The 27,825-nt window shown below is 43.8% G+C and overlaps 1 protein-coding gene across 6 annotated transcripts in view; it reads right to left on the bottom strand.

Moving 5' to 3' along the window:
• Positions 1-27,825, bottom strand: part of PARN (poly(A)-specific ribonuclease) — a 200,060-nt gene that overhangs the window by 161,020 nt on the left and 11,215 nt on the right. For 3 of the 6 annotated variants that reach the window (XM_031658445.1, XM_031658441.1, XM_031658440.1), the window contains exons 7-13: positions 21,374-21,539; positions 19,798-19,863; positions 19,022-19,060; positions 17,227-17,269; positions 14,882-14,962; positions 10,645-10,701; positions 3,833-3,910 (exon numbers count right to left, since the gene is read on the bottom strand). In XM_031658445.1, coding sequence (XP_031514305.1) covers positions 3,833-3,910; positions 10,645-10,701; positions 14,882-14,962; positions 17,227-17,269; positions 19,022-19,060; positions 19,798-19,863; positions 21,374-21,539 — 530 coding nt within the window. The remainder of the gene's footprint in view (positions 1-3,832; positions 3,911-10,644; positions 10,702-14,881; positions 14,963-17,226; positions 17,270-19,021; positions 19,061-19,797; positions 19,864-21,373; positions 21,540-27,825) is intronic. The other 3 variants (XM_031658443.1, XM_031658442.1, XM_031658444.1) reach the window with 3 other exon arrangements.

Here is a 27,825-nt window from a genome sequence, read left to right as displayed (position 1 = left end):
TGGGCGACAGAGCCGAGACCCGCCTCAAAAAAAAAAAAAAAAAAAAAAAAAAGGTACGAAAGAGAAGAAAAAAGAAAAGAAAAAAAAACAGAAGTGGGGTGATATAAAATAAACATTAGCTCATTAGGACTCTAATGTAAAATGTGCAAATCCAGGGCCTAGGGGCTGCTGGTGGCTCATACCTGTAATCCCAGTACTTTGGGAGGCAGAGGCAGGTAGATCCTGAGGTCAGGAGCTCAAGACCAGCCTGGCCACCATGGTGAAACCCTGTCTCTACTAGAAACATAAAAATTAGCCAGGCATGGTGGCGGGCGCCTGTAATCCCAGCTACTCGGGAGGCTGAGTCAGGAGAATCACTTGAACCCAGGAGGCCGAGATCCCACCACTGCACTCCAGCCTAGGTGACCAAGTGAGACTCCATCTCAAAAAAAAAAAAAGTGGGAAAGAGGAAAAAAAAAAACAGAAGTGTGGTGGGTGACATAAAATAAACATTAGCTCATTAGACTTAAGAAATGTCAATCCGGGCCAGGCGCGGTGGCTCACACCTGTAATCCCAGAACTTTGGGAGGCGGAGGCGGGTGGATCACCTGAGATGAGGAGTTCAAGACCACCCAAGCCAACATGGCGAAACCCTGTCTCTACTAAACATACAAAAATTAGCCTGGCATGGTAGCAGGCATCTGTAATCCCAGCTACTTAGGAGGCTGAGGCAGGAGAGTCACTTAAACCCAGGAAGTGGAGGTTGCAGTGAGCAGAGATCACGCCACTGCACTCCAGCCTGGGCCACAGAGTGAAACTCAGTCTCAAAAAAAAAAAAAAAAAAGAAATGCAATTCCACACCTGTCACACTTGTTTTGAGACCCACAACTATGAAGTCTTTGAGTCCTAAAATGTGTTAGAAGGTGATAGAGCTGTCATAAAAAGTGAAGACAACCTAAATTTTCAGAAATACAAAGGGAGCAACTGACCCACTCATGACTGGTCTGTATTGTCCTCTTTTAAAGGAGGGTAATCAAAATGCTGACAGAACAACGGGACCTAAGAAATGTGAAGTAACTGAAGGTTTGCAGATGTATACGTGAGACTGAACTCTCAAGCGGGTGCCTTCCAATCCAGAAGTAACAAAAATTAATCTTTTAGCTGGGCATGGTAGTGCATGCCTGTAGTTCTACCTACTCAGGAGGCTGAGGCAGGAGGACTACTTGAGCCCAACACCTTGAGATCAGCCTGGGCAACAGAGCAAGACCTAGTCTCTATTTTATTAAAAATATATGGGGAAGGCCGTGCACGGGGGCTCATGCCTGTAATCCCAGCACTTTGGGAGGCCAAGGCAGGTGGATCGCGAGGCCAGGAGGTCTAGACCATCCTGGCCAACATGGTGAAACCCTGTCTCCACTAAAAATACAAAAAAATTAGCAGGGTATGGTGGTGCACGCCTGTAGTCCCAGCTACTCAGGAGGCTGAGGCAGGAGAATCACTTGAACCTGGGAGGTGGAGGTTGCAGTGAGCAACATCGCACCACTGCACTCCAGCCTAGCGACAGACTGAGACACTGTCTCTAAAAAAAAAAAAAAGATCTGGGGGAAAAAAATTATTTAAAAAAAAAGAAAAAGATTAGTCCAGTGGCATACTATGGTCCACAGGCCAAATACAGCCCACCAATTATTTTTTAAATAAAGTTTTATTGCAACATGGCTACGCCCATTTGTTTACATATTATATGGCATTTGGGGGCTACAATGGCAGAGCTGAGAATTGTGACAGAAACTATACAGCCTGGAAAGCTGAAAATATTTTACTATGTAGTCCTTTATAGAAAACATTTGCCAACTTTTATTTTAAAGGATGGGCTGAAGGTTGAAGGGGGACAGGAAATACTGCCTGGAATTTGCTAAATTCCAAGGTGAGAAATGAGAACGCTTGCAACAAAAATAAAAAGAATCAGCTGGGCGTAGTGGCTCACGCCTGTAATCCCGGCACTGTGGGAGGCCAAGGTGGGTGGATCACAAGGTCAGGAGATTGAGATCATCATGGCCAACACGGTGAAACCCCGTCACTACTAAAAATACAAAAAAAACAGCTGGGCGTGGTGGCACCCGCCTGTAGTCCCAGCTACTTGGAAGGCTGAGGCAGGAGAATCACTTGAACCCAGGAGATGGACGTTGCAATGAGCCGAGATCATGCCACTGCACTCCAGTCTGGTGAAAGAGTGAGACTCCATCTCAAAAAAAAAAAAGAAAAGAAAAGAAAAAAAGAAAAGAAACCAGATGTGAGAGAGGGCATGGAGATAAAATTGTCAGGATGTTGGAAGTGACCAGATCTGGGGACAGCTAGAGTCAAAACTGATGCTAAAAACAGGGTTGGTAACTGGGAATCACTTATGGTAATGGGATGAGGAGAAAGAAGTGGTTTGGAGACAATAAGAAAGAAAAGAAGTACAAGTGAAATATCTCATTTGAGCCACGTCAATTCAATACAACACTTAGTCTGGGGGCTATCCAGGTAGGGATTTCTGGAGTCCAGCATGAAATGTATACCTGGAGCTGAAAAGAGACCACAGCTGGGGATAAAGATGTTGGTGTCTACAGCTGAAGCTGTAAAGTCAGTGAGATCACTAAAAGACAAAAAAAGATGAAGAGGAAATAAGAGAGAGTGGAGCACAGAGTGGCGGAGGACAAGTAACGTGAGGCCACGCATACCGTATGGAGCAGAAGAGGGAGAGCCAGTAGGGGAACCAAAGCAGCTTGTGCTTTGGTCAACCAAGGCAACTTGGCTCTAAGACTGAAAAAAGCACTACTGAGGTCAGCAGAGAATCTAAGGGAAGCAGCCTAGCAGGGACGATCAAGAATTCTGTAGGACTGGACTCACTTCAGCTGCCACCACTTACCTTCAATGGCCATGCTATGTCTAATTTTAGCAGGACCAAACTAGCAGCCCACACCTGTGGCCTGGGAATCCCTGCCCAGCACTAAATGAGCAAACTACTGGCATTAAGACGATGAACCAAATGTTTAATCTTTCTCTGGCAATGGCAGTGACTGAAGATCCCTTAATAAAAAAGCTTGTGGCCAGGCGCAGTGGCTCACGCCTGTAATCCCAGCACTACGGGAGGCCAAGGCAGGCGGATCATGAGGTCAGGAGTTCGAGACCAGCCTGGCCAACATGGTGAAACCCCATCTCTACTAAAAATACAAAAATTCGCTGGACATGGTGACAGGTGCCTGTAATCCCAGCTATTCAGGAGGCTGAGGAAGGAGAATTGCTTGAACTCGAGAGGCGGAGGTTGCAGTGAGCCAAGACTGCGCCACTGCACTCCAGCCTAGGCAACAGAGCAAAAGTACGTCTCAAGGAAAAAAAAAGTGCAACTGAGCACATAAGATTCTGTCTGGGGGCCGGGCGCGGTGGCTCAAGCCTGTAATCCCAGCACTTTGGGAGGCCGAGACGGGCGGATCACGAGGTCAGGAGATCGAGACCATCCTGGCTAACACGGTGAAACCCCATCTCTACTAAAAATTACAAAAAACTAGCCGGGCGAGGTGGCGGGTGCCTGTAGTCCCAGCTACTCGGGAGGCTGAGGCAGGAGAATGGCGTGAACCCGGGAGGCGGAGCTTGCAGTGAGCCGAGATCCGGCCACTGCACTCCAGCCTGGGTGACAGAGCAAGACTCCGTCTCAAAAAAAAAAAAAAAAAAAAAAAGATTCTGTCTGGGAACATGCTGCATACAAGGAAATGGCACCCAAGTAGAGGACAGTTTCTCAGTTAAAAGCATCATAATATTTTTTCGGATAAAAAGCATCCTGCTAATATTTAACACAGACCAACAGGTCACTTACCGCAGGCAGAGGGCAGTAGAACTGATGAACTGTGTGCATGACGTCCAAGAGCATATTGTGTCCAATAACAAGTTTTCCCTAAAGAAAGTCAAGGTTAGAAAAAAGACTTGTACATTCAAAATTATACTGGGGTTTGAGGATGTATAGTTCAGATTCCAAGAGGACTTTGCTCTAAACTTGCTTTCCACACTAAAAAAAAAGAAAACAAAAACAAAAAAAAAGTACAAATAAGCAAATTTGAGCTGGCTTCATTCCTCCTCCATTTTGGAATGTTAACTCCAGAAGGCAAAGTGAAAGCTCCAAATGACTTTGATGTCACTGATCTTTTTCTTGAATTTTTATTAATTATGCCACCCTCATGCATCAGAAGTAGTAAAATTTTGATTGAAAAGTTTTTTTAAAAGTAAAATCTGGGCTGGGCATGGTGGCTCACGATTGTTATCCCAGCACTTTCGGAGGTCAAGGTGGGTGGATCACCTCAGGTCAGCAGTTCAAGACCAGCCCGGCCAACACGGCGAAATCCCATCTCTACTAAAAATAGAAAAATTAGCCAGGTGTGGTGGTGCATGCCTGTAATCCCAGCTACCCAGGAGGCTGAGGCAGGAGAATCGCTGGAACCCAGGAGGCAGAGCTGCAGTGAGCCAAGATTGTGCCACTGCACTCCAGCCTAGGTGACAGAATGAGACTCTTTTTAAAAAAAAAAACAGTAAAATCTGAAAGCATTGACTCCCTTAAACTGTCAAATAATTTGGGAACAAAACTAAACACAAATTTTAGGGCTGCATCCTTTAAAACAACCCATTTATTTTAAAAGATACATTCATACCAATGCTAAAAGGTAAAAAAAACTAATTTCTAACTATATTAAACAGAATTGCATTTCCTATATCATTATGTCAAAATTCATGGGGTATGTTCTTAAATACGTATCCATTAAAAGTCACTGCCTTTCAGCCAACTGAAATACAATATATGTGCTGGCAGCCCTTTTCGTGCAATGGACAGTGTGTCTGTCTTATGCTATATGTGCAACAAATTAGTCCACTTTGACAAAACTTAAACTTCGAAAATGCAACATCAACTTAGATTTAGCCAGCCAGTTGACACCATTTTTAACATAAAACATCAGGGGCCAGGCGTGGTGGCTCACGCCTGTAATCCCAGCACTTTGGGAGGCCAAGGCAGGCAGATCACCTGAGGTCAGGAGTTCGGGAACAGCCTGCCCAACATGGCGAAACCCTGTCTCTAGTAAAAACAAAAAAAATTACCTGGGTGTGGTGGCAGATGCCTGTAATCCCAGCTACTCGGGAGGCTGAGGCAAGAGAATGGCTTGAACCCAGAAGGCAGAGGTTGCAGTGAGCTGAGATCGTACCACTGCACTCCAGCCTGGGTGACAGAGCCAGACTCCATCTCAAAAAAAAAAAAAAAAAAAAATCAGGTTACCACGATGGAGCTTTTTACTATGTCCCAAAGGACCTTCAGTGTAACACTGCTTGACTCATGGGACTACACATTATCTGAAATAATCCTACACAAAATCTCCCAAATCTAACAGAGAAGCTGTCCTTTTGGCTCAGTATTGTTGTACATTCTGAATACCTATGCTAAGCTAAAATAATGAGCACTAATTGAAACCACAGAAAAGATGTGTAGGCAACCCCAAATGGAATGCAAACACTAAGAAATGAACCAAACTGTATTATAAACGACTACCATAATCACACTGAAGGTTAAGAAGAAACAAACTAACTTGGAAAAGAGCATCTTGACTAGATAATATAAAGCTAAAAACAAAAGGAATTGCACATAAATCATAAGTGTTATAATCTCATGAATAAATGTACTTCTCGTGAGGTATGGGTTAGTAGCTCTGAAGCTATTTTATGTGTATACCAGGTTTAAACAAGTAAACATAAGGGAAGTAAAAGGAACTGGATTTCTCACTGTTGAGAAAGAAGGCACAAATAAGAAAAGAGAGGAAGCTAAAAATAAGTCATGTGGTATTGTACTGGAATCTGAGGTATCCGTATAAAGGCGTGGATACACCCATGTGCACGCGCACACACACACACATTTATTTAGAGATAGGGTCTCACTGTTGCCCAGGATGTAGTGCAATGGCACCATCATGGCTCACTGCAGCCTCAAACTCCCATGCTCAAGCAATCCTCCCACCTCAGCCTCCCCTATAGCTGGAACCACAGGCATGTGCCACCACTCTTGGCTAATTTTTTAATTTTTTTTTTTTTTTTTGAAATGCAGTCTTGCTCTGTTGCCCAGGTTGGAGTGCGGTGGCACAATCTCAGCTCACTACAACCTCCACCTTCCAGGTTCAAGAGATTCTCCTGCCTCAGCCTCCTGAGTAGCTGATACTACAGGTGGCACCACCACACCGGCTAATTTTTGTATTTTTAGTACAGACGGGGTTTCACCATGTTGGCCAGGCTGGTCTCAAACTCCTGACCTCACGTGATCTGCCCGCCTTGGCCTCTCAAAGTGCTGGGATTACAGGCGTCAGACACACACCCAGTCAATTTTTACATTTTTTGTAGAGACGGGGTCTCCCATGTTGCCCAGGCTGGTCTTGAACTACTGGCCTCAAGCAGTCCTCCTGCCTTGACCTCCCTAAGTGTGGGATTACAGGGTTGAGCCACCATGCCCAGCTACATACACATTTATATAGCTACACACACACATACATACACAGAGAGAGACAGAAATATAGCTGTGTGTGTACATGCCTAGGTCTACATACATATGCTTCTTAGCTCTGTCCAGTGAGAGGGCTTAGAAGCAATAATATCACAGCAGTAACCTAGGGCCAGATCTTGGTTTCTAAATTTCATTCCCCATTAAAAGGGACCACAGCTCCATGGAGAAGTCATTCATTCCACAACTGAGCCAGAGAAACTACAAGAATACCAGAAAGCAAAGAAATGCTCAGAAAAGGACAGGGTGCTTGTTCAAAGGACACAGGAGCCAAGTCAAAGAAGCTCCAATGGTCAAAGGTGGTACAATTTAAGCAACAAAGTAAACAGTAAAAACACTAGATAATAATCTGTAGAATAAAAAAAATCCCTGAGCTCATACTCATATACATAAAAACAATTAAATAAACGGGAAAGGGCTGGGTGTGGTGGCTCATGCCTATAACCCAAACACTTTGGGAGGGTGAGGTGGGGCAGACTGCTTGAGCCTAAGAGTTCAAGACCAGTCTGGACAACATGGGAAGACCTCCTCTCCACAAAAAATATATATAAAAAATTAGCCGCATGTGGTAGCGCATGCCTTTAGTCCCAGCTAGTCGGGGGGCCAAGGAGGGAGGATCACTTGAGCCCGGGAGGTGGAGGCTGCAGTGAGCCAGTGTACTCCCAGTGTACTCCCAGCTTGGGGAACAGAGAAAGACTGTGTCTCAAAATTAAGTAAGTACATAAATAAACAGGGCAAAAAGACATTTTTTCTTTTCCCCCCATTTTTTTTGGAGACAGGGTCTCAACTTTGTCGCCAGGCTGGAGTGCAATGGAATCTCAGGTTACTGCAACCTCCGCCTCCCAGGTTCAAGCGATTCTCCTGCCTCAGCCTCCCAAGTAGCTGGGATTACAGGTGTGTGCCACCAAGCTCAGTTAATTTTTGTATTTTTAGTAGAGATGGGATTTCACCACGTTGGTTAGGCTGGTGTCGAACTCCTGACCTCCAGTGATCCGCCCGCTTCAGCCTCCCAAAGTACTGGGATTACAGGTTTGAGCCACCATGCCCAGCCCATTTTTTTCTTTATAGAAGAATTCCAAGAACAAATGTAGAAAGGACAAAGGAAATAGAAACTTGCCATCAGAATACCACAGTAATAACTACTGCAGGAAAGATATGCTGATAGACGATAATATTAGTAGGCAAAGTTTGGGGGAAAACAGGATTTTCATGGTCTCAAGGTATCTCCCCTAAGATATTTATAAACTATAAAGTCAATTAAACTATATAGTTAATTTAACTATAATTTAATGATATAGTTAATTTATTAACTATAAAGTTAATTTCACAGAACACAAATCCAGCCGACACCACCTTAACCAAGCGATCAAGATCAACATCATGGGCAGGGCGCGGTGGCTCACGCCTGTAATCCCAGCACTTTGTGAGGCCGAGGCAGGTGGATCACAAGGTCAGAAGACCGAGACCATCCTGGCTAACATGGTGAAACCCCGTCTCTACTAAAAATACCAAAAAATTAGCCAGGTGTGGTGGTGGGCGCCCGTAGTCCCAGCTACTCAGGAGGCTGAGAAAGAAGAATGGCGTGAACCCAGGAGGCGGAGCTTGCAGTACACCAAGATCGCGTCACTGCACTCCAGCCTGGGCGACAAAGCAACACTCCCTCTCAAAAAAAAAAAAAAAACATTGGGAGGCCGAGGCGGGCGGATCACGAGGTCAGGAGATCGAGACCATCCTGGCTAACAAGGTGAAACCCCGTCTCTACTAAAATACAAAAAAAAAATTAGCCGGGCGCGGTGGTGGGCGCCTGTAGTCCCAGCTACTCGGGAGGCTGAGGCAGGAGAATGGCGCGAACCCGGGAGGCGGAGCTTGCAGTGAGCCGAGATGGTGCCACTGCACTCCAGCCTGGGGGACAGAGTGAAGACTCCGCCTCAAAAAAAAAAAAAAAAAAAAAAAAAAAACAACAACATCATGAACCATCATTTCTGTGGTATTCTTGCCAAACCATATATCCTCAGATCAGTCATTAGAAAATGTGAGACAAATTCCAACTGGGGGACTTCTGACAAAACAGCAATCAATATCATTCAAAAGTATCCAAGTCATAGGGCCGGGCACAGTGGCTCACGCCTGTAAACCCAGTACCTTGGGAGGCTGAGGCAGGCAGATCACTTGAGGTCAGGAGCTCAAGACCAACCTGGCCAACATGGTGAAAGACCAGAAATTAGCCAGGCGTGGTAGCAGGCACCCGTCATCCCAGCTACTTGGGAGGCTGAGGCAGGAGAATTGCTTGAACCTGGTAGGCAGAGGTTGTGGTGAGCCAGGATCGCGCCACTGCACTCCAGCAGGGTAACAGAGTGAGGCTCCAGCTCAAAAAATATACATATTTAAGGTATGGGATTTATGCATCTTATTTTAGTCAACTTTCATTGAAGACTCAAAAATTTTAAATGTCCAGATTGCTAATAAACAGGGCTTTTTTGTAGTATGCTTTGGGATGTTGACTACCAAAGGTCAGCAACATGTTATGAATATTCTGTAGAAGAAAGATGATGTCAGAGAAAAGAAAACAGGTACAGCAAGCTAAGGTATCTGAATGTGTGTAAGGCAAACAAATGTCCAATCTCGGAAAAGCTGACTAAATTATCATGATGGCTACAGAAGAGCTCAAAACCAACTGATGTTCTGTATCTCTGAATTTTAGGGCCCGCCTCAATCAAAACCATCACTTATCTGAAGTCTGCTAGCAAGGAGTGCACAACATGAGCAAATGGAACCAGAAACTCAATTCTGCTTTTCTGGATACCTATAATCTCAGCCACTGCTGAACAGGCTCACAGCTTTGTTTCTATCTGGATCTATCCAACTTTCTATTAGACTTTAATCGCCCCACTTACTTGAGCGAGAGAGGTCCTCATGAGCCAACCCTCTTCTTTTACAAGGCTCTGTAAACCTCTGTTTATTCCGGAATGAAGACAGTGGGGGGCCTCCCCTACAGTGCCCCTGTGTTTACAAGCCTGCAGCCAGCAGTGAGACAGCATGAAACTTTGAGAGGGTTTCCATGGCCTTAAAGCTTCCCTGATGCAAAGTTCAGCATCTAAGGTACAAGATGATTCCTTCTCCAAGGGCTGTGCTCAAAGAAGAGAATGTCCTAGACTACAGGCAATTCAGCATCCAAGCAAGTTGTCTGTCTAGAACAACCAGCAGCATGACCCAGTTTACCTGCACAAGATGTGGATGCCTGTTTTCTCTTTTTTTTTTTTTTTTGAGACAGGATCTTAGTCTGTCACCTAGGCTGGGGTGCAATGGCATGATTACAGCTGACTGCAGCCTTGACTTCCCGAGCTCCAGTGATCCTCCCACCTCAGCCTCCCAAGTAGCTAGAACCACAGGCATGTACCACCACACCTGGCTAATTTTTGTATTTTTAGTAGAGATGGGGTTTCCTCACGTTTCCCAGGCTGGTCTCAAACTCCTGAGCTCAAGCAATCCACCCGCATCGGCCTCCCAAAGTGCTGGGATTACAGACATGAGCCACTATGCCCGGCCACCTGTTTTCAGAAAGGCCTCACAAAGCAAGGAAAAACACCCATCATATCTATCATAGAGTCCCCTAGAACATTTACACAAATGGCCAATATCTTTTTAAAACGTATCAAATATTATTAAGAATAAGATTCAATTACATTTATGCAGCATAAACAAAGACATCATTATTTTTACCCTCTAGATTCTTCTACTTAGGGAACAAAACACCTTCAGTCAAATATCTATTGTTTCTCCCCTTATTCCTTACTTTCTTATTCGACTTCTTACTGGTTTTGAGAATAACTTGGTTACCATGTAGTCATATAAGGACAACATAGTGTAACCCTCTTATGCATTTTTCAAGCAAGGCTCTCTGAAAATTGATTTGAATATAATTTAGCAATAATGTGTCACCAAGTGCATTATAACAATAGTCTATCTTGATGAAGTTCTAACTTCTTCCTTCATACCAGATAAACATTCTAAATGAGATGAAATGATTAATCTGCAACGATAATTAGATACTTCACCTGAAATAGTATGTTCTGCAATCTTGCTAAAAAGTCTGGCTCACTTACCGAATTAGCAATGGCATGAATGACTCTAGAAAACCCCACAGCATCATTCAGCTCCTCCTAATTAAAAAAATATATACAAGTATTACTGATGTATAAATATTCCTTATGTGAATGAATTAAAAACCTACCCGAAAAAAAGACACTGCAATTTTGTATCAAGTTAGATAGCTTTAGTTTCCTGTGCTTTGTGCCTATCTTTCCAAACATCTGCATCTAAAATGATCTACGCACATACTTTTCCTCTATTTTAGAAAGTAGAATGAACAAATGGAAAATTATTCATTAGTTACTAAAATAACAATGCTTAGGATTTACCCATCACTTCACTGAATTCTTTAACATTTTCAAGTCTTTCAAGGTATCTTAAAAACACTAACTTAAAAAGTCGCCACCTGCAGGCTAAACTCAGTAACACATTCAATTCTGAGGAAACCCATCTGGCAGTTAACTGATCAAATCAAGCATTTTCGTAATTCCTGATTTTTTTCCTTGAAAAATACATTTTTACAAAATTCTCCCACCCACCTTCTTCTCTTCTATATTCTTTCCAGCAGTGTTGAAACTGGCTCAGTGTCTCTCCTATCTTGAAAACGCTCCCCTCCTCTAAGCTTTCTCAGACTACCGCCCCTTCTACTTATCTCATCAAAGCTAACTTGAAGGACTTCTCCAGTTTAATTCCCAGGTGTTCCCAGTCCTCTGGCTTCATGCTCACTGAAATTGCTCACCTCCTTAAAACAAACCCCAACACTGGCCAGACGCGGTGGCTCACAGCACTTTGGGAGGCAGAGGCAGATGGATCACTTGGGGTCTGGAGTTCGAGACCAGCCTGACCAAGATGGTGAAACCCCATCTCTACTAAAAATAAAAAATAAGCCAGACGTGGTCGTGCATGCCTGTAATCCCAGCTATGCCACAGGCTGAGGCAGGAGAATCGCTTGAACCCGGGAGACGGAGGTTGCATGCAGTAAGCTAAGATCGTGCTATTGCACTCCAGCCTGGGCAACAAGAGCAAAATTCCATCTCAAAAAAAAAAACCCAAAAAAACAAAAAAAAAAAAACCAACAACAAAAAACTAACCCCAAGACTAACAAGTATTTGCAAGGATGTAGAGAAACTGGAACCTGTGTGCTGTTGATGAAAATGCTAAACAGTGCAGCAGCTAAGGAAAACAGTATGGAGGTTTATCCCAAAAAGAATTCCCATATCACCCAGCAATTCCATTCTGGGTATATACCCCAAAGAATTGAAAGCAGGGACTCAAATAGGTATTTGCACACCTGAGTTCACAAAAGCATTATTCACAATAGTCAAAAGCAACCCAAGTGTCCATAAACAAATGGATAAACAAAATGTAGTCTAGCCATACAATGGAATATTATTCAGCCTTAAAAAAGAAGGAAATTCTGACACATGCTATAACATGGGGAACCTTGAGGATGCTATGCTAAGAGAAATAAGCCAGTCACAGGAGGACAAATACTGTACTTACATGAGGTCCTCAGAGTGATCAAATTCATATGACAAAAAGTAGAATAGTGGTTGCCGAGGGGGCGGGTGTCTGGGGTGGGAGATGATGAGTTGCTTGATTAGTACAGAGTTTCGGTTTTGCAAGATAAAGAGAATTCTGGAGATAGATGGTGGTGATGATTGCACAGCCATGTTAAAGTACTTGATGTCAGTGAACTGTACATTTAAGAGTTAACATAATACATTTTGTTATGTGTATCTTACCACAATTAAAAATTGGTTTTTTTGGGCCAGGTATGGTGGCTCACACCTGTAATCCCAGCAATTTGGGAGGCTGAGGAAAGCAGACCACCTGAGGTCAAGAGTTAAAGACCTGCCTGGCCAACATGGCGAAACCCCATCTCTACTAAAAATACAAAAGCCAGGAGCGGTGGCGGGCACTTATAATCCCAGCTACTCTGGAAGCTGAGGCAGGAGAATCGCTTGAACTGAGGAGACGGAGGTTGCAGTGAGCCAAGATCATGTCACTGCAAGCGAGACTCCGTTTCAAACAAACAAACAAAAATTGCTTTTTTGGTTCTGTTTTTTGTTTTTGAGACAGAGTCTCACTTTGTCGCCCAGGCTGGAGTGCAGTCGCATGATCTCGGCTCACAGCAACCTCCGCCTCCCAGGTTCAAGCAATTCTCCTGCCTCAGCCTCCTGAGTAGCTGGGAATGCAGGTGCATGCCCCCGCGCCCGGCTAATTTTTTTATTCTTTTAGTAGAGATAAGGAAAAACTGTTTTAATTATAGTTTAAAAAACTACTGCCAGGGCTGAATCCAGCCATGTCTCAATCCTAACCCCTACATGGGAGCTGACACTGCTTCCCTTGGCTGTGTACCACAATAATCTCCTGGTACATTTTGTCAACTTCTGCCTATCATTTAAATGCTGTTCATCCTCAGGATTCAGTCCCAGATCCTCTTTTCATTCTTCATGTACTCCGCAGTTGCTCTGATCCAGTCCCAGTCTTTCTGCCAATGACAATCATGCCTAGCCCTCACCTCTCTTCTGTGCTCAACACTGACAAACCTGCTGAGAGGATATCCACCCTTGCATGTTCTGAAAACACCCAAAATCTCATCAGGTCAAAACCAGAATGGAACATCTTTTTCCACTCTGGGGGAACGTCTTTTTCCACTCTAGGGGACGCCATGGTGCCCTGGTGGCCTCGCATGTATCAAAACAGGTCATGCAGGTAAAGGCTAATCTGCGTCTTGGCTACAGACTCATCTGCATCTTGGCAGAACACATCAGGAGGGAAGAGTGGGAGGCACAGGCTTCTAAGGAGCAGCTATGAGGCCAGCTCCCACCCCCTTGCCTGTCACTCCTGGGAGGCTGTCATGAAACAGTTCCTCATTGCCCCCTGGATTCTGAGGACGTGTGAGGCTCTCTGCCTCGTCTTCTCAGAAGAGAGCTGCAGAATACCAAAGCCCTGAGCTGTGGCCTAGAACTGGTTCCTCAGTGAAGTCACATCACACAACACACACTGCAATCATCTCGCACCTTTTCTTTTTTTTTTAAGACAAGGTCTCACTCTGTCACCCAAGCTGGAGTACAGCAGCATAAACTTAACTCACTGCAACTGCAACCTCCACCTCCTGGGTTCAAGCAATTCTCCAGCATCAGCCTCCCAAGTAGCTAGGACCACAGGTGCATATCACCACACCTGGATGATTTTTGTATTTTTGTAGAGATGGGGTTTCACTATGTTGGTCAGACTGGTCTCGAACTACTGAGCTCAAAGTGATCCTCCCGCCTCAGCCTCCCAAAGTAGTGCTGAGATTATAGGCATGAGCCACCGTACCTGGCTTCTAAATGGCACCTTTTGTTTCTGCGTTTTCCTTTTTAGTATGGGGGACAGGGACCACAGGCAGCACCTTTTGCTCATCTGTCTCTGTACAGGTAATATGCTGTCTCCCAAAGTGGGTCGTTGTATCTTTACTGGTTGAGTCAATCAGGAGTGACCCCGCCTAATGTACGTATGAGCATGACATTCATCCACATGCAAACCTACTCCTCTCTCCTCCACCTTTCCCCCGACCAATGTCACTCCAGCCAACTCCTCCAAGTGAACGGAACACAATCTACCCCATTGTGCAAATGTCTGGCATAAGCATTTTCCTCCTTCCCCCTTCCTCCTCCACCACCCACATCCAGTCATAAATTCCATGGATTCTACCTTCCAAATATCTCCAGATCCCATCTACACTGCTACTTACTATCCTACGCCAGGTCACCAACATCTCCTAGCTAGGTTACTCCACAGCTTAACTGGTCTCCTGCCTCCAGTCTTACTCACTCAAAACCATTCTTCACATAGCAAGCAGGATGATGTTCCAATGGCACAACCTAAGCATGTCATCCTCATCTGTCAGATCATGTGCTCTGAACTTGGTTTAAGGAAAACTAGTAACTATACATGAAGTTAGACGTGGCAGTATTAAAGGGCAGTGACACACAAGCTAAATGAGAATCAAGAATACTTTCTTCAGGACTGGTTTAAGTAGACACTGGTCAACAGTGACGTCAGACTCACTTTGCTGGCTATGTCTCATGCTTAAACCTAACTTCCCCTTATTCTAGTCCAGGTTTTCCTGCCAATTCAATTGTTCTATAAAAGAAAATTATTCATTAAATTGAATCCAACATATGATCTGAACTAGACAGGAATAAATCAATATTTATGTTGCCATTTCTCACCCCCCAAGAACTAACATAGCCCAATTACCTGTTCTTTGGCATGTTTCTGCTGCTCTCTTCTTTTGCGTTCTTCTTCATCTACTTTGCTGATAACTATGTATCGCTCTTTCTAAAAGACATAAAGCAGATACATAATTTTCTTTTCCTTTTTTTTTTTTTTTTTTGGCGACAGTTTTGCTCTTGTTGCTCAGGCTGGAGTGCAATGGCACGATCTCAGCTCACTGCAACCTCCACCTCCTGGGTTCAAGCGATTCTCCTACCTCAGCCTCCCGAGTAGCTGGGATTACAGGTATGTGCCACCACACCCAGCTAATTTTTGTATTTTTAGTACAGACAGAGTTTCTCCATGGTGGTCAGGCTGGTCTCAAACTCTCGACCTCAGGTGATCCACCCGCCTTAGCCTCCCAAAGTCCTGGGATTACAGGTGTGAGTCATGCACCCGGCCACAGATACACAATTTTCTAGAGGCAACTTAATCCAAAAAATTCAGATTTCTGCTGCCATTAGAATTTTTTTTTTTTTTTTTTGAGACAGTCTCATTTTATCACCCAGGCTGGAGTGCAGTGGCAAAACCTCAGCTCACTGCAGCCTCTACCTCCCAAGTTCAAGCAATTCTCTTGCCTCAGCCTCCAGAGTACCAAGATTACAGGTGCGCACCAATATGCCCCGCTAATTTTTGTATTTTTAGTAGAGACAAGGCTTCGCCATGTTGCCCAGGCTGGTCTCAAACTCCTGACCTCAAGTGATCTGCCCACCTTGGCCTCCCAAAGTGCAGAGATTACAGGCATGAGCCACCATGCCCAGCCAGAAGTTATAATTTTTGTAACTACACACTTCTTTTTGTATGTGACAGGTTATCACTTCCATCGCTCAGGCTGGAGTGCAGCAGCATGATCACAGCTCACTGTAGCCTCAAATTCCTGGACTCAGGTGATCCTCCTACCTCAGCCTTCTGAGGAGCTGGGACTACAGGAATGTACCACTATGCCTGGCTAATTTCTTTTTATATTTTTAGTAGAGACAGAGTTTCACCATGAGTCCAGGCTGGTCTCAAACTCCTGGGCTCAAATGACCTGCTCATCTCAGCCTCCCAAAGTGCTGGGATTACAGGCCTGAGCCACCATGCCCAGTCACTGCAGTCTTTCATGAGCCAAATATAACAGAAAACACTTTGAAATGCCAACATAAGTTGAGCTGATGCATTACAAACCAAATTTTGTCTCTGTGTTTCCATGACATTTTCCTACAGTTTACTAATTCAACCCAACAGACATCAGTTAAAAATATCAACAGACTGTGAGAATAAGACATTTCCTATGACAAATACTAAAAAAGTTATGTTGCATTTGAACATCGATTTCTGAAGAGTTTTAAAGTAAAATGCATATGTTGTATTAACATTAACAAAACTTACACATATATGTTGTATTAATGTAAGAAAAAACCCTGGATTTTCTGCCAACGTGTCAGATAACTAGTGCTTTCTTTCTCGTATATATTTTGTGTCCACTAAAGATAAATCATCTACCAAGATTATTTTTCTACTTTATTTAATCTCTAATTTTATACCTGACTTAAGAGCAACAACAATTACAAAATTCAAACACTGCAGAAGGAACCCACCACTAGCCACCCACTATCCACCACAATTCTATCAGTGTACCCTGCGTACCCAAGACAATAGCTATGCTTACGACCAGGATTCTAAAATTTAGTTTTATCTGCCCATGCAACATGAAGCCATTTCTTCACATGTACCATTATAGCTTTCTGCCATACTAAGAATACAAACTAACATTTGTATACTTTCAAGTTTACAAAGCATCACTTCCACTTACCCACAGTATCACCATAAAAAGGCTATGAGAAAGTATAGCTCACTGTTATCATGCTCAGCCCCAATGTACAGAAGAGGAAAATGAGGCTTAAAGAGGTCAAATGACTTACCCTAGGTTACCCAGCTCATAGCAAGCATAGACAAGGTACAAATTCTGACTTTCAGCACACTAGGGAATGGGGGCAGTGGCTCAGGTCACTGCTGTGGCTCACTCTGTGAGGCCGAGGCGGGCAAAATGTTTGAGCCCAGGAGTTCAAGACCAGCCTGGACAACAGGGCGAAACGCTGTCTCTACTAAAAATATAAAAAATTAGCCAGGCATGGTGGCACGAGCCTGACTTAAGTCCCAGCCTGGGAGGCTGACGTAGGAGAATCACCTGAACCCAGGAAGTCAAGGCTGCAGTGAGCTGTGATCACCCCACTGCACTCCAGCCTGGGCAATCAGAGCAAGATCCCGAGAAAAAAAAAAAAACGAAACCCGTATCAGCGTAACAATGAATGTGTTTAATGTTAGCGCTAGATAATTCTTGGGGTTACCTTTTCAGTTTCTAAAGTCTCCACATGAATGCCTTTCGGATACCTAAAGAAAAGAAAAACATGGTATCAGTAGATGAGTCAATGACAGCTAAATCCCAAAATATTTTATAAGCAACCATCCAGCTATAAATTAAGTAACGTAAGTTTTATTAACTATGAAATAATTATCACTACAATGAAGACTTCACAGCACATTTATTTTATAACGTTTCAGCTGCTAAATGTTTCCTTACCCTTGCTCGTAAACACATAAACATGGATTTGACTTTCAAATTAATTTTTTTAGGACTTAGGTATTTTCTTTCTTTCTTTTTTTTTTGAGATAGAGTCTTGCTCTGTCACCCAGGCTGGAGTGCAGTGGCGAAATCTCGGCTCACTGCAAGCTCCGCCTCCTGGGTTCACACCATTCTTCTGCCTCAGCCTCCAGAGTAGCTGGGACTACAGGAGCGCACCACCACGCCCCGCTAATCTTTTGTGTTTTCAGTAGAGACAGGGTTTCACCGTGTTAGTCAGGATGGTCTCAATCTCTTGACTTTGTGATACGCCCGCCCTGGCCTCCCAAAGTGTTGGGATTACAGGGGTGAGCCACTGCGCCCAGTCAGGACTTAAGGCATTTTCTAAAATGTTCTACATCTCAAAATACAGTCAACTCATTATCAGAGTCAAATCTTTCTTCCAAATATAAAAATGTTTCCTAACTGAAATTGTGAAAGTCTTATTTTATTTATTTATTTATTTTTTGAGATGGAGTCTCACTCTGCCATCTAGGCTGGAGAACCGAGCTGCAATCTTGGCTCACTGCAACCTCTGCCTCCCAGGTTCAAGTGATTCTCCTGCCTTTGCCTCCCAAGTAGCTGGGATTACAGGCATGTGCCACCATGCCCGGCTAAATTTTGTATTTTTAGTAGAGATGGGGTTTCACCATGTTGGCCAGGCTGGTCTTGAACTCCTGACTTCAGGTGATCTGCCCACCTCGGCCTCCCAAAATGCTAGGATTATAGGAGTGAGCCACCACACCCGGCCTGAAAGTCTTTTTAGATTGCACGGGGCATATAAAGAGGAGGTTTTAGATGGTCAAATCTGCTGTAGTTTTGCATGGTATTAACAGTTTGCATCAGCCAACGAAAAGGATGTGGAATGCAGGTGGAGTAGGCTGCAAGGATGACATGACAGGAAAGGAATGTCGGCAAACTAAACAGCCCTTTCCTATTGTGTTCAAAGTATATTCCCAGTATACATGTCACCAGTAGATTTCAATGGAAGAACAAGGTCCCCAAAGTCAAATGGAAATGTCCACCTGTCTATGTCAATGTTCAATTTCTGAATTGAAGACCCACCTGCAAACACAAGGAAACCAAGGGAAACATCCTTGGAAAAATACACACACAAACGTCTGGATGTTATTTCAGGGGATTCACAGACCTCCTGAAACCCATCCATAGTCTCACCCTAAGTTAAGAACTCTTGCTTTACCAAAAGCATTCATCTGAGTATTTCCTAGGTCTGAAAACCAAATATTCATTGTATACCCCCAAAGGACAAAAACACTACCAATCCATAGCTTAATGGATGCACCAAAGTGATAATTATTTTAAGAAGCCTTAAAGCATCTGTTAAAAAACAGTAACAAAAGAAAATTAAGTGAGTATTCAACTTAAGAAAGCAGGGGAACTTGGTGGGGTCAAATCACTGAGAACCACAGAATTTCAAAAAGGAAATGAGAGCTAAGAAATTATATTTAGTCTTTAAATCCTGGGTCCCCCAAAGAGCTCCTGCATACAATATAAATACTTACTTCCAACTCAAAGTCTGATAAATTAGTTTTCTTTGGAACCTATAAAAACAAAAAAAAAAGGTATTGATTTTGGTTCATTAGAAGTAAATCCAAACTGATCAAGCATTTGTTGAGAAGGATTTCATTTTAAAAAGAGACTTCACTAGAACTGACAGGTAATTTGCAAACAAAAATAGGCAGGTTATTTGACGTGGGGGGAATTCCTCATCACTTGTCTTCTAAAATTTTCTTTAATATTATACTGCTTTTATTGAAGAGGTAGAAGTTCTTGTCTAATCAAAATATCGCTTCCTGCGGCTGCATAAAGAGAGTTTAAAGTAGACAGACACATTAAAATACTTTTGTGAAGCTCCTCACAAAGTAAAAGGAAAAAGACAATCACGTTACTAACTCTTTGAAATGCTAATGTTTTTTAAATGCAGAGAGAAATTAAAAGGGAAGAAGTAGCCTGAAAGTGAATTCTTTCTTCTGAAGCCTTCATGTACTAAGCACTCCTCAAGGCCAAAGTAATTATGCCACTCTTGGGCATAACTGAAAGTCAAGGTTGCACAACAGTTTTCTCCGCTCCAGGTATAGGACAAAGCATTCATTCAGTGTCTCAGTATACACAGTCATCCCCACTGTGTAATGCTAAAGTTAGTGCTTAATTCTTGAGAACATACCAATAATAATAAGACCCTTTATAAAGGTGTTTTGAAAAGACTAGATGCATCAAATGCCATAAATCATCTACCTTTCTGAAAAAAGAACACGCAGAAATGTTCAGGACAACTAACCCGGTACATGGCTCTAAATCCAAGTTCTTGTTTTCTTCACTTTGTAATAAATCTTCTATTTTCTCTCTGAAGAATTAGAATAGACCATGACCATCAGTACCTTTAAGGAATTAAGTCATCAACCAAGAAAATAATCACAACCAAAAACAGTCTAAATATAAGAATGTGTGACAATGTAATTCTACCAAATTACCTGATAACTTTTAGTTCAAAGACTTTTTAAAAAATGCTTTATTTTGACCTAGGCATAGAATTCCAGCACTCTGGGAGGTCGAGGTTGGGGGGGATCACTTGAGCCCAGGAGTTCGAGACCAGCCTGGGCAATATACTGAGAGTCCCTCACTACAAAAAATAAATGTTAAAAATTAACTGAGCACGGTGCAGTGTAACTGTGCTCCCAGGTACTTCAGAAGCTGAGGTGGGACGATCACCTGAGCCTGGGAAGTTGAGGCTGCAGTGAGCTGTGATCACGCCACTGCACTCCAGCCTTGACAACAGAGACCCTGTTTCAAAAAATAAATAAAATGAAACAAAAAAAGCTTTATTTGGCATATTTTTGGGGGAAGAGGGTTACTGCTGTTATTAATTAGTGACAACTTCTCAAGGACTCATTACAAGTGATTTAATTTTTGACTTTCCCAGTAAAATGGTTACACCAACAACTAAGCTAAGCAAGACCAGACACTTGTCCAAGATCATATCTGCTTGTCAGCACCTTTACTGCAAGCAAAGAGAACATGGACATGCTGCAAGCTGGATAAGCCTGATCCACTACTCTGCCTTCAAGGACATCCGACAGTGGCTGTCAGGTATTCAGTACATGCAAGTTTTAGAAGTCAGCTGATGAGCATTTAAAAAACAAGAAAAGGGGCCAGGCAATGGCTCAGGTCGATAATCCCAGCACTCCAGGAGGCCGAGGCAGGAAGATCCCTTGAGCTCAGGAGTTTGACACCAGCCCAGGAAACACAGTGAGATCCGTCTCTATTTAATTAAAAAAAAAAAAAAAGTCCATGCAGGTCTGCCCATGTACTGAAATCTCGTGCCTAGTGACATGTAGCAAGTCCAAGTACAATACATGGAACTCTATTTACAATTTGTTGCTGTTGCACAAATTTGAATCTGCCGGCTAGGCATGCTGGCTCACGCCTGTAAGCCCAACACTTTGGGAGGCTGAGGCGGGCAGATCACTTGAGGCCAGGAGTTCGAGACCAGCATGGCAAACATGGCAAAACCTCGGCTCTACTAAAAATATAAAAATTAGCTGGGTGTGGTGGCGCACACCTATAATCCCAGCTACTCAGGAGGCTGAGGCACAAGAATTGTTTGAACCTGGGAGGCAGAGGTTGCAGTAAGCCAGGATTGTACCATTGCATTCCAGCCTGGGCAACAGAGCAAGACTGTCTCAAAAATAAAACAAAAAAAATTTTTTTTAATATGCCACAATTACATCCTGCCATTCACAACGTCACACCTGTGTGTGTGCTATGTTTGCAAAGCAGAGGTTTGAGATACATATGCCTGTCATGCCCCAATATACAGCACACAATGCACGCTTAGTTTTAGTTTAGGAACTTACACCACTTGGTCAATAAACTTCTTTTGATCCTCAGGAATCGTGACAGGACATTTTGAAGTGTTAGGAGATACGTAGGACAGAGCTCCTGCACCATTCGCCTGTGAACGTTTTTCATCATACTGCTCTCTTAACTGTCTTTCTTCTTCCTGATTTAAATATGGAATTCCTAAGCATGATTTTAAAAAGAACACATTAGCAGAAGTAACTGTCTAACATAAAATTTGTTTAACAAACCAAAGAGTCTAAATTACTCAGGAAAGATTTACCATATTTAACTACATCTCAAAAAATGAACAGAAAGGCAAGTGATTTTGAAATGTGTTTATCATTCATCCATTCATTCAGTCTTCTTTCAAGAAATATTTATCTGGCACTTATGCTTTGCCAAAGCATTATATTAGGCACTGAGGAATGAACAGTGACAAGCTGATGCATCCTTCTCTGAAGGGAACTACTTCTGACAAGATAATCAGGAAAGTAAGGGAAAACCCAAAGGATGAGAATAATTCGGATATGAAAGGAGCTAGGGGAAGAATCCTTCGGGTAGGGGAACAAGTATGAATACCCAGAAGATGGCAATGGCTTGGACTGTTCCAGGAGCAGCAAGGAGCTGGTGTGGCCAGACGTCATGAGCAAAAATGGAATGGTACAGCATCAGATTGGAGAGAGTATGGAGCAAGATTCTGCAGGCCCTCACAGGGTAAGAAATGCACATTATTCTAACAGTGACTGGACAACATTAGAAGATTTTAAGCAAGATAATTACCCTACCTGCATAATGCTTAAAAGGCCATGACAACTACTCTGAGAGTGGAAGTTGGGAAACAAGTTAGGAGCAATTATCCAGGCAAGAAACAAGAGCTGGATCAGAGGTCAGCAAATTTTTTCTTTGTTTTGTTTTAAGACAGAGTCTTACTCTGTCACCCAGGCTGGCGAGCAATGGCACAATTTGAGCTCACTGCAACCTCTGCCTCCCAGGTTCAAGCAATTCTTCTGTCTCAGCCTCCGGTGTAGCTGGGATTTACAAGAGTGCGCCATCACACCAGGCTAATTTTTGTATTTTCAGTAGAGACAGGGTTTCACCATGTTGGCCAGGCTGGTTTCGAACTCCTAACCTCACTGCCCGCCTCAGCCTCCCAAAGTGCTGGGATTACCGGTGGGAGTCACTGCCACCACGCCCGGCCAGCAAACTTTTTCTTAAAAGGCTTGATGGTAAATGTTTTAGGCTTGTGGGCCATGGGGCTCTCTGTTGCAATACTCAACCCTGCTGTTGTGGCACAAAAGCAGCCATACACAGAATGTACATGTACAGGCATAGCTGGAGTCCAACAAATCTTATTTACAAAACAGGGAGCAAGCAGTGGGCTGTCGTTTGCAACCCTGGCGTTGACTACAGAGATGGCAGGGTAGATGGAGACAGTGATTTTCAAGACGTAAGAGGTAACATTTACTGATATCCTGGAGATGAAGGATAAAGGGAAAGGCAAAATCAGGAAAAACACCTTGCAGCCAGGCGCAGTGGCTCATGCCTGTAATCCAACCACTTTGGGAGGCCAGGGAAGGTGGATCACGAGGTCAAGAGATGGAGACAATCCAGGCCAACATGGTGAAACCCCATCTCTACTAAAAATACAAAAATTAGCTGGGCATAGTGGCGTGTGCCTGTAGTACCAGCTACTTGGGAGGCTGAGGCAGAAGAATTGCTTGAACCCAGGAGGCAGAGGTTGCAGTGAGCCGAGATCATGCCACCGCATGTCAGCCTAGTGACTGAGTGAGACTCTGTCTCAAAAAAAAAAACAACAACCTTGCTCTTTGGTTCAAGCAATTGGGAAGATGCTAGGGCCACTAACTGACGTGAAAACAAAGAAGAGAAAAATAGGTATTGGGGTCCAAGGAGTGAAAATCAAAAGCTACCTTTTGGACATACTATTTTTTTTCTTTTTTTTTTTTCAGGACTAAATCTTGCTCTTTCACCCAGCCTGGAATGCAATGGCACAATCTCGGCTCACTGCAACTTCCACCTCTCAGGTTCAAGCAATTCTCCTGCCTCAGCCTCCCAAGTTGATGGGACTACAGGCACCCATCACCACGCCCAGCTAATTTTTGTATTTTTAGTAGAGACAAGGTTTCACCATGTTAGCCAGGCTGGTCTTGAACTCCTGACCTCAGGTGATCTGCCCGTCTCAGCCTCTCAAAGTGCTGGGATTACAGGAATGAGCCACTGCGCCCGGCCACGGACATATCAAATCATCTAAGGGTATACACAAATTAAAACTTGCAGTTACAAGCTCAAGAGAAAGGTGTTGAAATATAAATTTACTTATCACTGGGATATGGGTGGTATTAAAAGCCATGGGGACCAGGCGCAGTTGCTCATGTCTGTAAGCCCAGCACTATGGGAGGCTGAGGCAGGCAGATCACCTGAGGTCGGGAGTTCAAGACCAGCCTGACCAACATGGAGAAACCCTGTGTCTACTAAAAATACAAAATTAGCCAGGCGTGGTGGCACATGCCTGTAATCCTAGCTACTTGTGACGCTGAGGTAGGAGAATTGCTTGAACCCAGGAGGCAGAGGTTGCGGTGAGCCGAGATTGCGCCATTCCACTGCAGCCTGGGCGACAAGAGCAAAACTCCATCTCCCAGAAAAAAAAAAACCAAACACCATGGGAGGCCAGGAGCCTGGCTCATGCCTATAATCTCAGCACTTTGGGAGGCTGAGGAGGGCAGATCACTTAAGATCAAGAGTTTAAGATCAGCCTGCTCAATATGGTAAAACGCCCTCTCTATCATAAAGTACAAAAATTTGCCATGCATGGTGGCACGCGCCTGTAGTCCCAGGTACTCAGGAGGCTGAGGTGGGAGAATCACATGAATCTGGGAGGTGGTGGTCGCAAGTGAGCCAAGATCACGCCACTGCACTTCAGCCTGGGCAACAGGGTGAGACTGTCTCAAAACAACAATAACAACAAAGCCAAGGGACACTAAGGAATTTGTAGAAAGAACAATGAATGCAGAAAACCACCATCTGTCAACGATAACTGCTTAAAGCAAGAATTATCAATGGATGCTAAAACTAACTGGCAAAAAAAGTGGTCCAAGTTAACATCAGCAGTAACAGGACAAATGACATCATGTGCCTCCTGGTATGATATACGGAGAACACACTCAAAGGAGAAGCAGGGAAGGCAACAGATAGTGAAAATGAAAAAGCAATGTAAGTCAACAGATTGCTGAAATAGGTACCAGAGCAAGTGAATTAGAAGCACAAGAAGTAGTACTCTCAAAGAAAGAAACATTAAAAACACTAAAAACAATAAATGAGGCCATGCACAACAGCTCATTCCTATAATCCCAGAGCTTTAGGGGGTAGCGGCAGGAATACTGCTTGAACCCAGGAGTTTGAGACCAGCCTGGACAATATAGTGAGACCCTGTCTCTATAAAAAACGTAAAAATTAGCTGGGCATGATGATGTGCGCCTACGGTTCCAGCTACACGGAAGGCTGAAGTTAGAGAATCACTTGGGCCAGGGGGTCAAGGTTGCAGTGAGCCATGAATGTGCCAATGCACTCCAGCCTGGTGACAAAGCAACACCCTGTCTCGAAAAAGAAAAAAAAAAAAGATAGTAAATGAGAGGTGCAGTTTTTGACCCTAAGATCCATGACACTGCCACTGGTATAGGGGACTAAAGACAGATAGAAAGAAAGACTGCTGACCACCTGGTCAAGAAACAGACCAGAGCATTTGCTGGTTATCCTTGAGGATACTAAAGTCACCCAGAGAAGGGCAGGAGTGGAGAGAGTGATAACACACCAAAGCCAAGGCTATGATGCACGCTGCGGCTACAGGAGTCAGCACAGAGAGGGGCTGCAGAGCTGGTGACAGCCTGAGAATGGCGGCTCCTGTACAAAACAAAATTCAGGTGCCAGGCGCGGCGATCACACTTGTAACCCCAGCACTTTGGGAGGCCGAGGCAGGTGGATCATCTGAGGTCAGGAGTTGGAGACCAGCCTGGCCAACATGGAGAAACTATCCCTAGTAAAAATACAAAATTAGCCAGGTATAGTGGCACATGCCTATAATCCCAGCTACTTGGGAGGGTGAGGCAGGAGAATCACTTGAACCCAGGAGGCGGAGGTTGCGGTGAGTCGCGATCGCACCACTGCACTCTGGCCTGGGCACCAAGAGCAAAACTCTGTCTCAAAAAAAAAAAAGAAAAGAAAATTCAGGTGTCTGAAGGTGGCATGGGGAAACAAGGAGGACACCTAGCACAGCCTGGCCAGAGGAAGACAAGAGTGAGAGGGAAAACCACCAGGGATGGAGAAGGCTACAGGGAGAAACTAACAAGAGGAGTCACCTGGTTTCCTTCCAGACAAGGAAATCAAAGGAACTTGAGAGAAGACTGCTGTAAGGAAAGGGCCTGACATTTACAGAGCCTGAATGGAAAGTCTTGCAAATGGAGAGATGAGGGTGTAAGTCAGATTTAGAGCATATCAACAACAGCATGGGATGAGGCTTGGTAGTATGGATGACCTGGGAGTCCTAACTATTGTGACTAAAATATTCCAGGGCATGACTATAAAACAGAAGGAGGAGGCACATTTCAATCTGGCTGTTTCTCTTCTTTTATGGAAAAAAAAAAAAAGTTAGAACTACGCATCCATACGAGTACCAGATAAAGTGGTTCCTTCAAGAAATGCTGCCACTAGTCCAATACAATGCTCTAAATGCATTTGGAACTTCTATTTTATGATGGCTTTCAGAGTGAGGTACGAGACTAATAAAAAAAAATGTCTTTATAATACCCAAACTGTATTGCTCTGCTGGTTCAGTCACTATGTGAAGTAGTTTTGGCTCAAAAAAAGTTTGTTTTCATTACCTCCAAAGATCGAAATCAACAAAAATTAAGATGCAGCACCACTGAAGAAATTAAAAAACAATATGGGCCAGGCCCAGTGGCTCATGCCTGTAATCCCAGCACTTTAAGAGGCAAAGGTGAGTGAATCACGTGAGGTCAGGAGTTCAAGACCAGCCTGGCCAACATAGTGAAACCCCCTATCTACTAAAAATACATAAATCAGGTGTGCATGGCAGCATGTGCCTGTGGTCTCAGCTACTCGGGAGGCTGAAGCATGAGAATCGCTTGAACCTGTTAGCGGAGGCTGTGGTGAGTCGAGATCACACCACTGCACTCTAGCCTGGAAGTGAGATTCTGTCTCAAAAAAAAAGAAAAAAAAAAACACCAATATGGCATGGGTACTAAACACCTTGCAAAGAGGTTCTGCTGAGAAGAGGAGAATTCATTTGAGGCCCATGTAGTTTTTTCTGAGAAAAGTTCACTTATTCTTGTTGGGATAAACCTCCTTCCCTCCTTCATTCATTAATTCTACAGTCACCATTGGGGAAAAAAAGCAAAATTTATGTAAATAATTAAATTAAAATATTGACCTTGTACATACTTAATACCACTGCAAAAAGCACGGTCTTTCTAAACACTTTTGGAGAAGCAAATGAAGAGGAAGGAAAACCCATTTGAAACACCCTGATGTCCAGTACTCATGCACCCACTTGCATCAAATATTTGGTGATACAGAAAAGAAATCATGCTATGCAAGGGGATGTGAAATGAACAATACACAGTCCCTTCCTCAGGTGCTCCCCAGGCCATCACCCTAGCAAGTTAGCTATTATCAATCGTGCAGTCTCCGTACTTTCCTTCTCTCGTAAGAAACTAAGATACTGTCTCCAACTATTAAAAAAGCAACAGGGAGGCAGGGTGTGGTGGCTCACGCCTGTAATCCCAGCACGCTGGGAGGCCAAGGCAGGTGGATTGTTTGAGAACAGCAGTTTGGGACCAGCCTGGGCAACACGGCAAAATCCCATTTCTACAAAAAATATGAAAATCAGCCAGGCAGGCTGGCGCAAAGCTGTAGTCCCAGCAACTCGGGAGGGTGAGGTGGGAGAATCACTTGAGCCCAGCAGGTCAAGGCTCCAGTGAGCTATGATTGCACCACTGCACTCAGCCTGGGCAACAGAGTGGGACCCTGTCTCAAAATAATTCTTGCCAGCAGAGGTGTTACAAAAAACAAACATAAAAAATAAAATAAAAATAAATATGCACTAGCTGGCAAAGAGGGTTTTCATTACAGCATTACTGGAATACAGTATATTTGTAAAGTACACACCTCTTGTTACACTGAAAGAAAACAAGGCAGCATTCCCCACAGGTGGTGAGTTAGGCCACTATGTCACACCAGTGGTAGAATAAACTGCACTCAATAAAAACAGGAGTTTGAAGGGCCTTATCAGAGTTAAATGAAGTAGCATCTATTCTGTTCAGCTCATGGCTGATTTTTTTTTCCCCCTAAAAGATCACAGTAGGCTGGGCGTGGTGGCTCACACTTGTAATCACAGCATTTTTGGAGGCTGAGGCGGGCAGATCACAAGGTCAGG

Source organism: Papio anubis, chromosome 18 (genome assembly GCF_008728515.1).
Source record: "Papio anubis isolate 15944 chromosome 18, Panubis1.0, whole genome shotgun sequence".
Lineage (NCBI taxonomy): Eukaryota > Metazoa > Chordata > Mammalia > Primates > Cercopithecidae > Papio > Papio anubis.
Note: the sequence above shows the minus strand (reverse complement) of the source record. Positions and strands in the feature narration are given on the sequence as shown.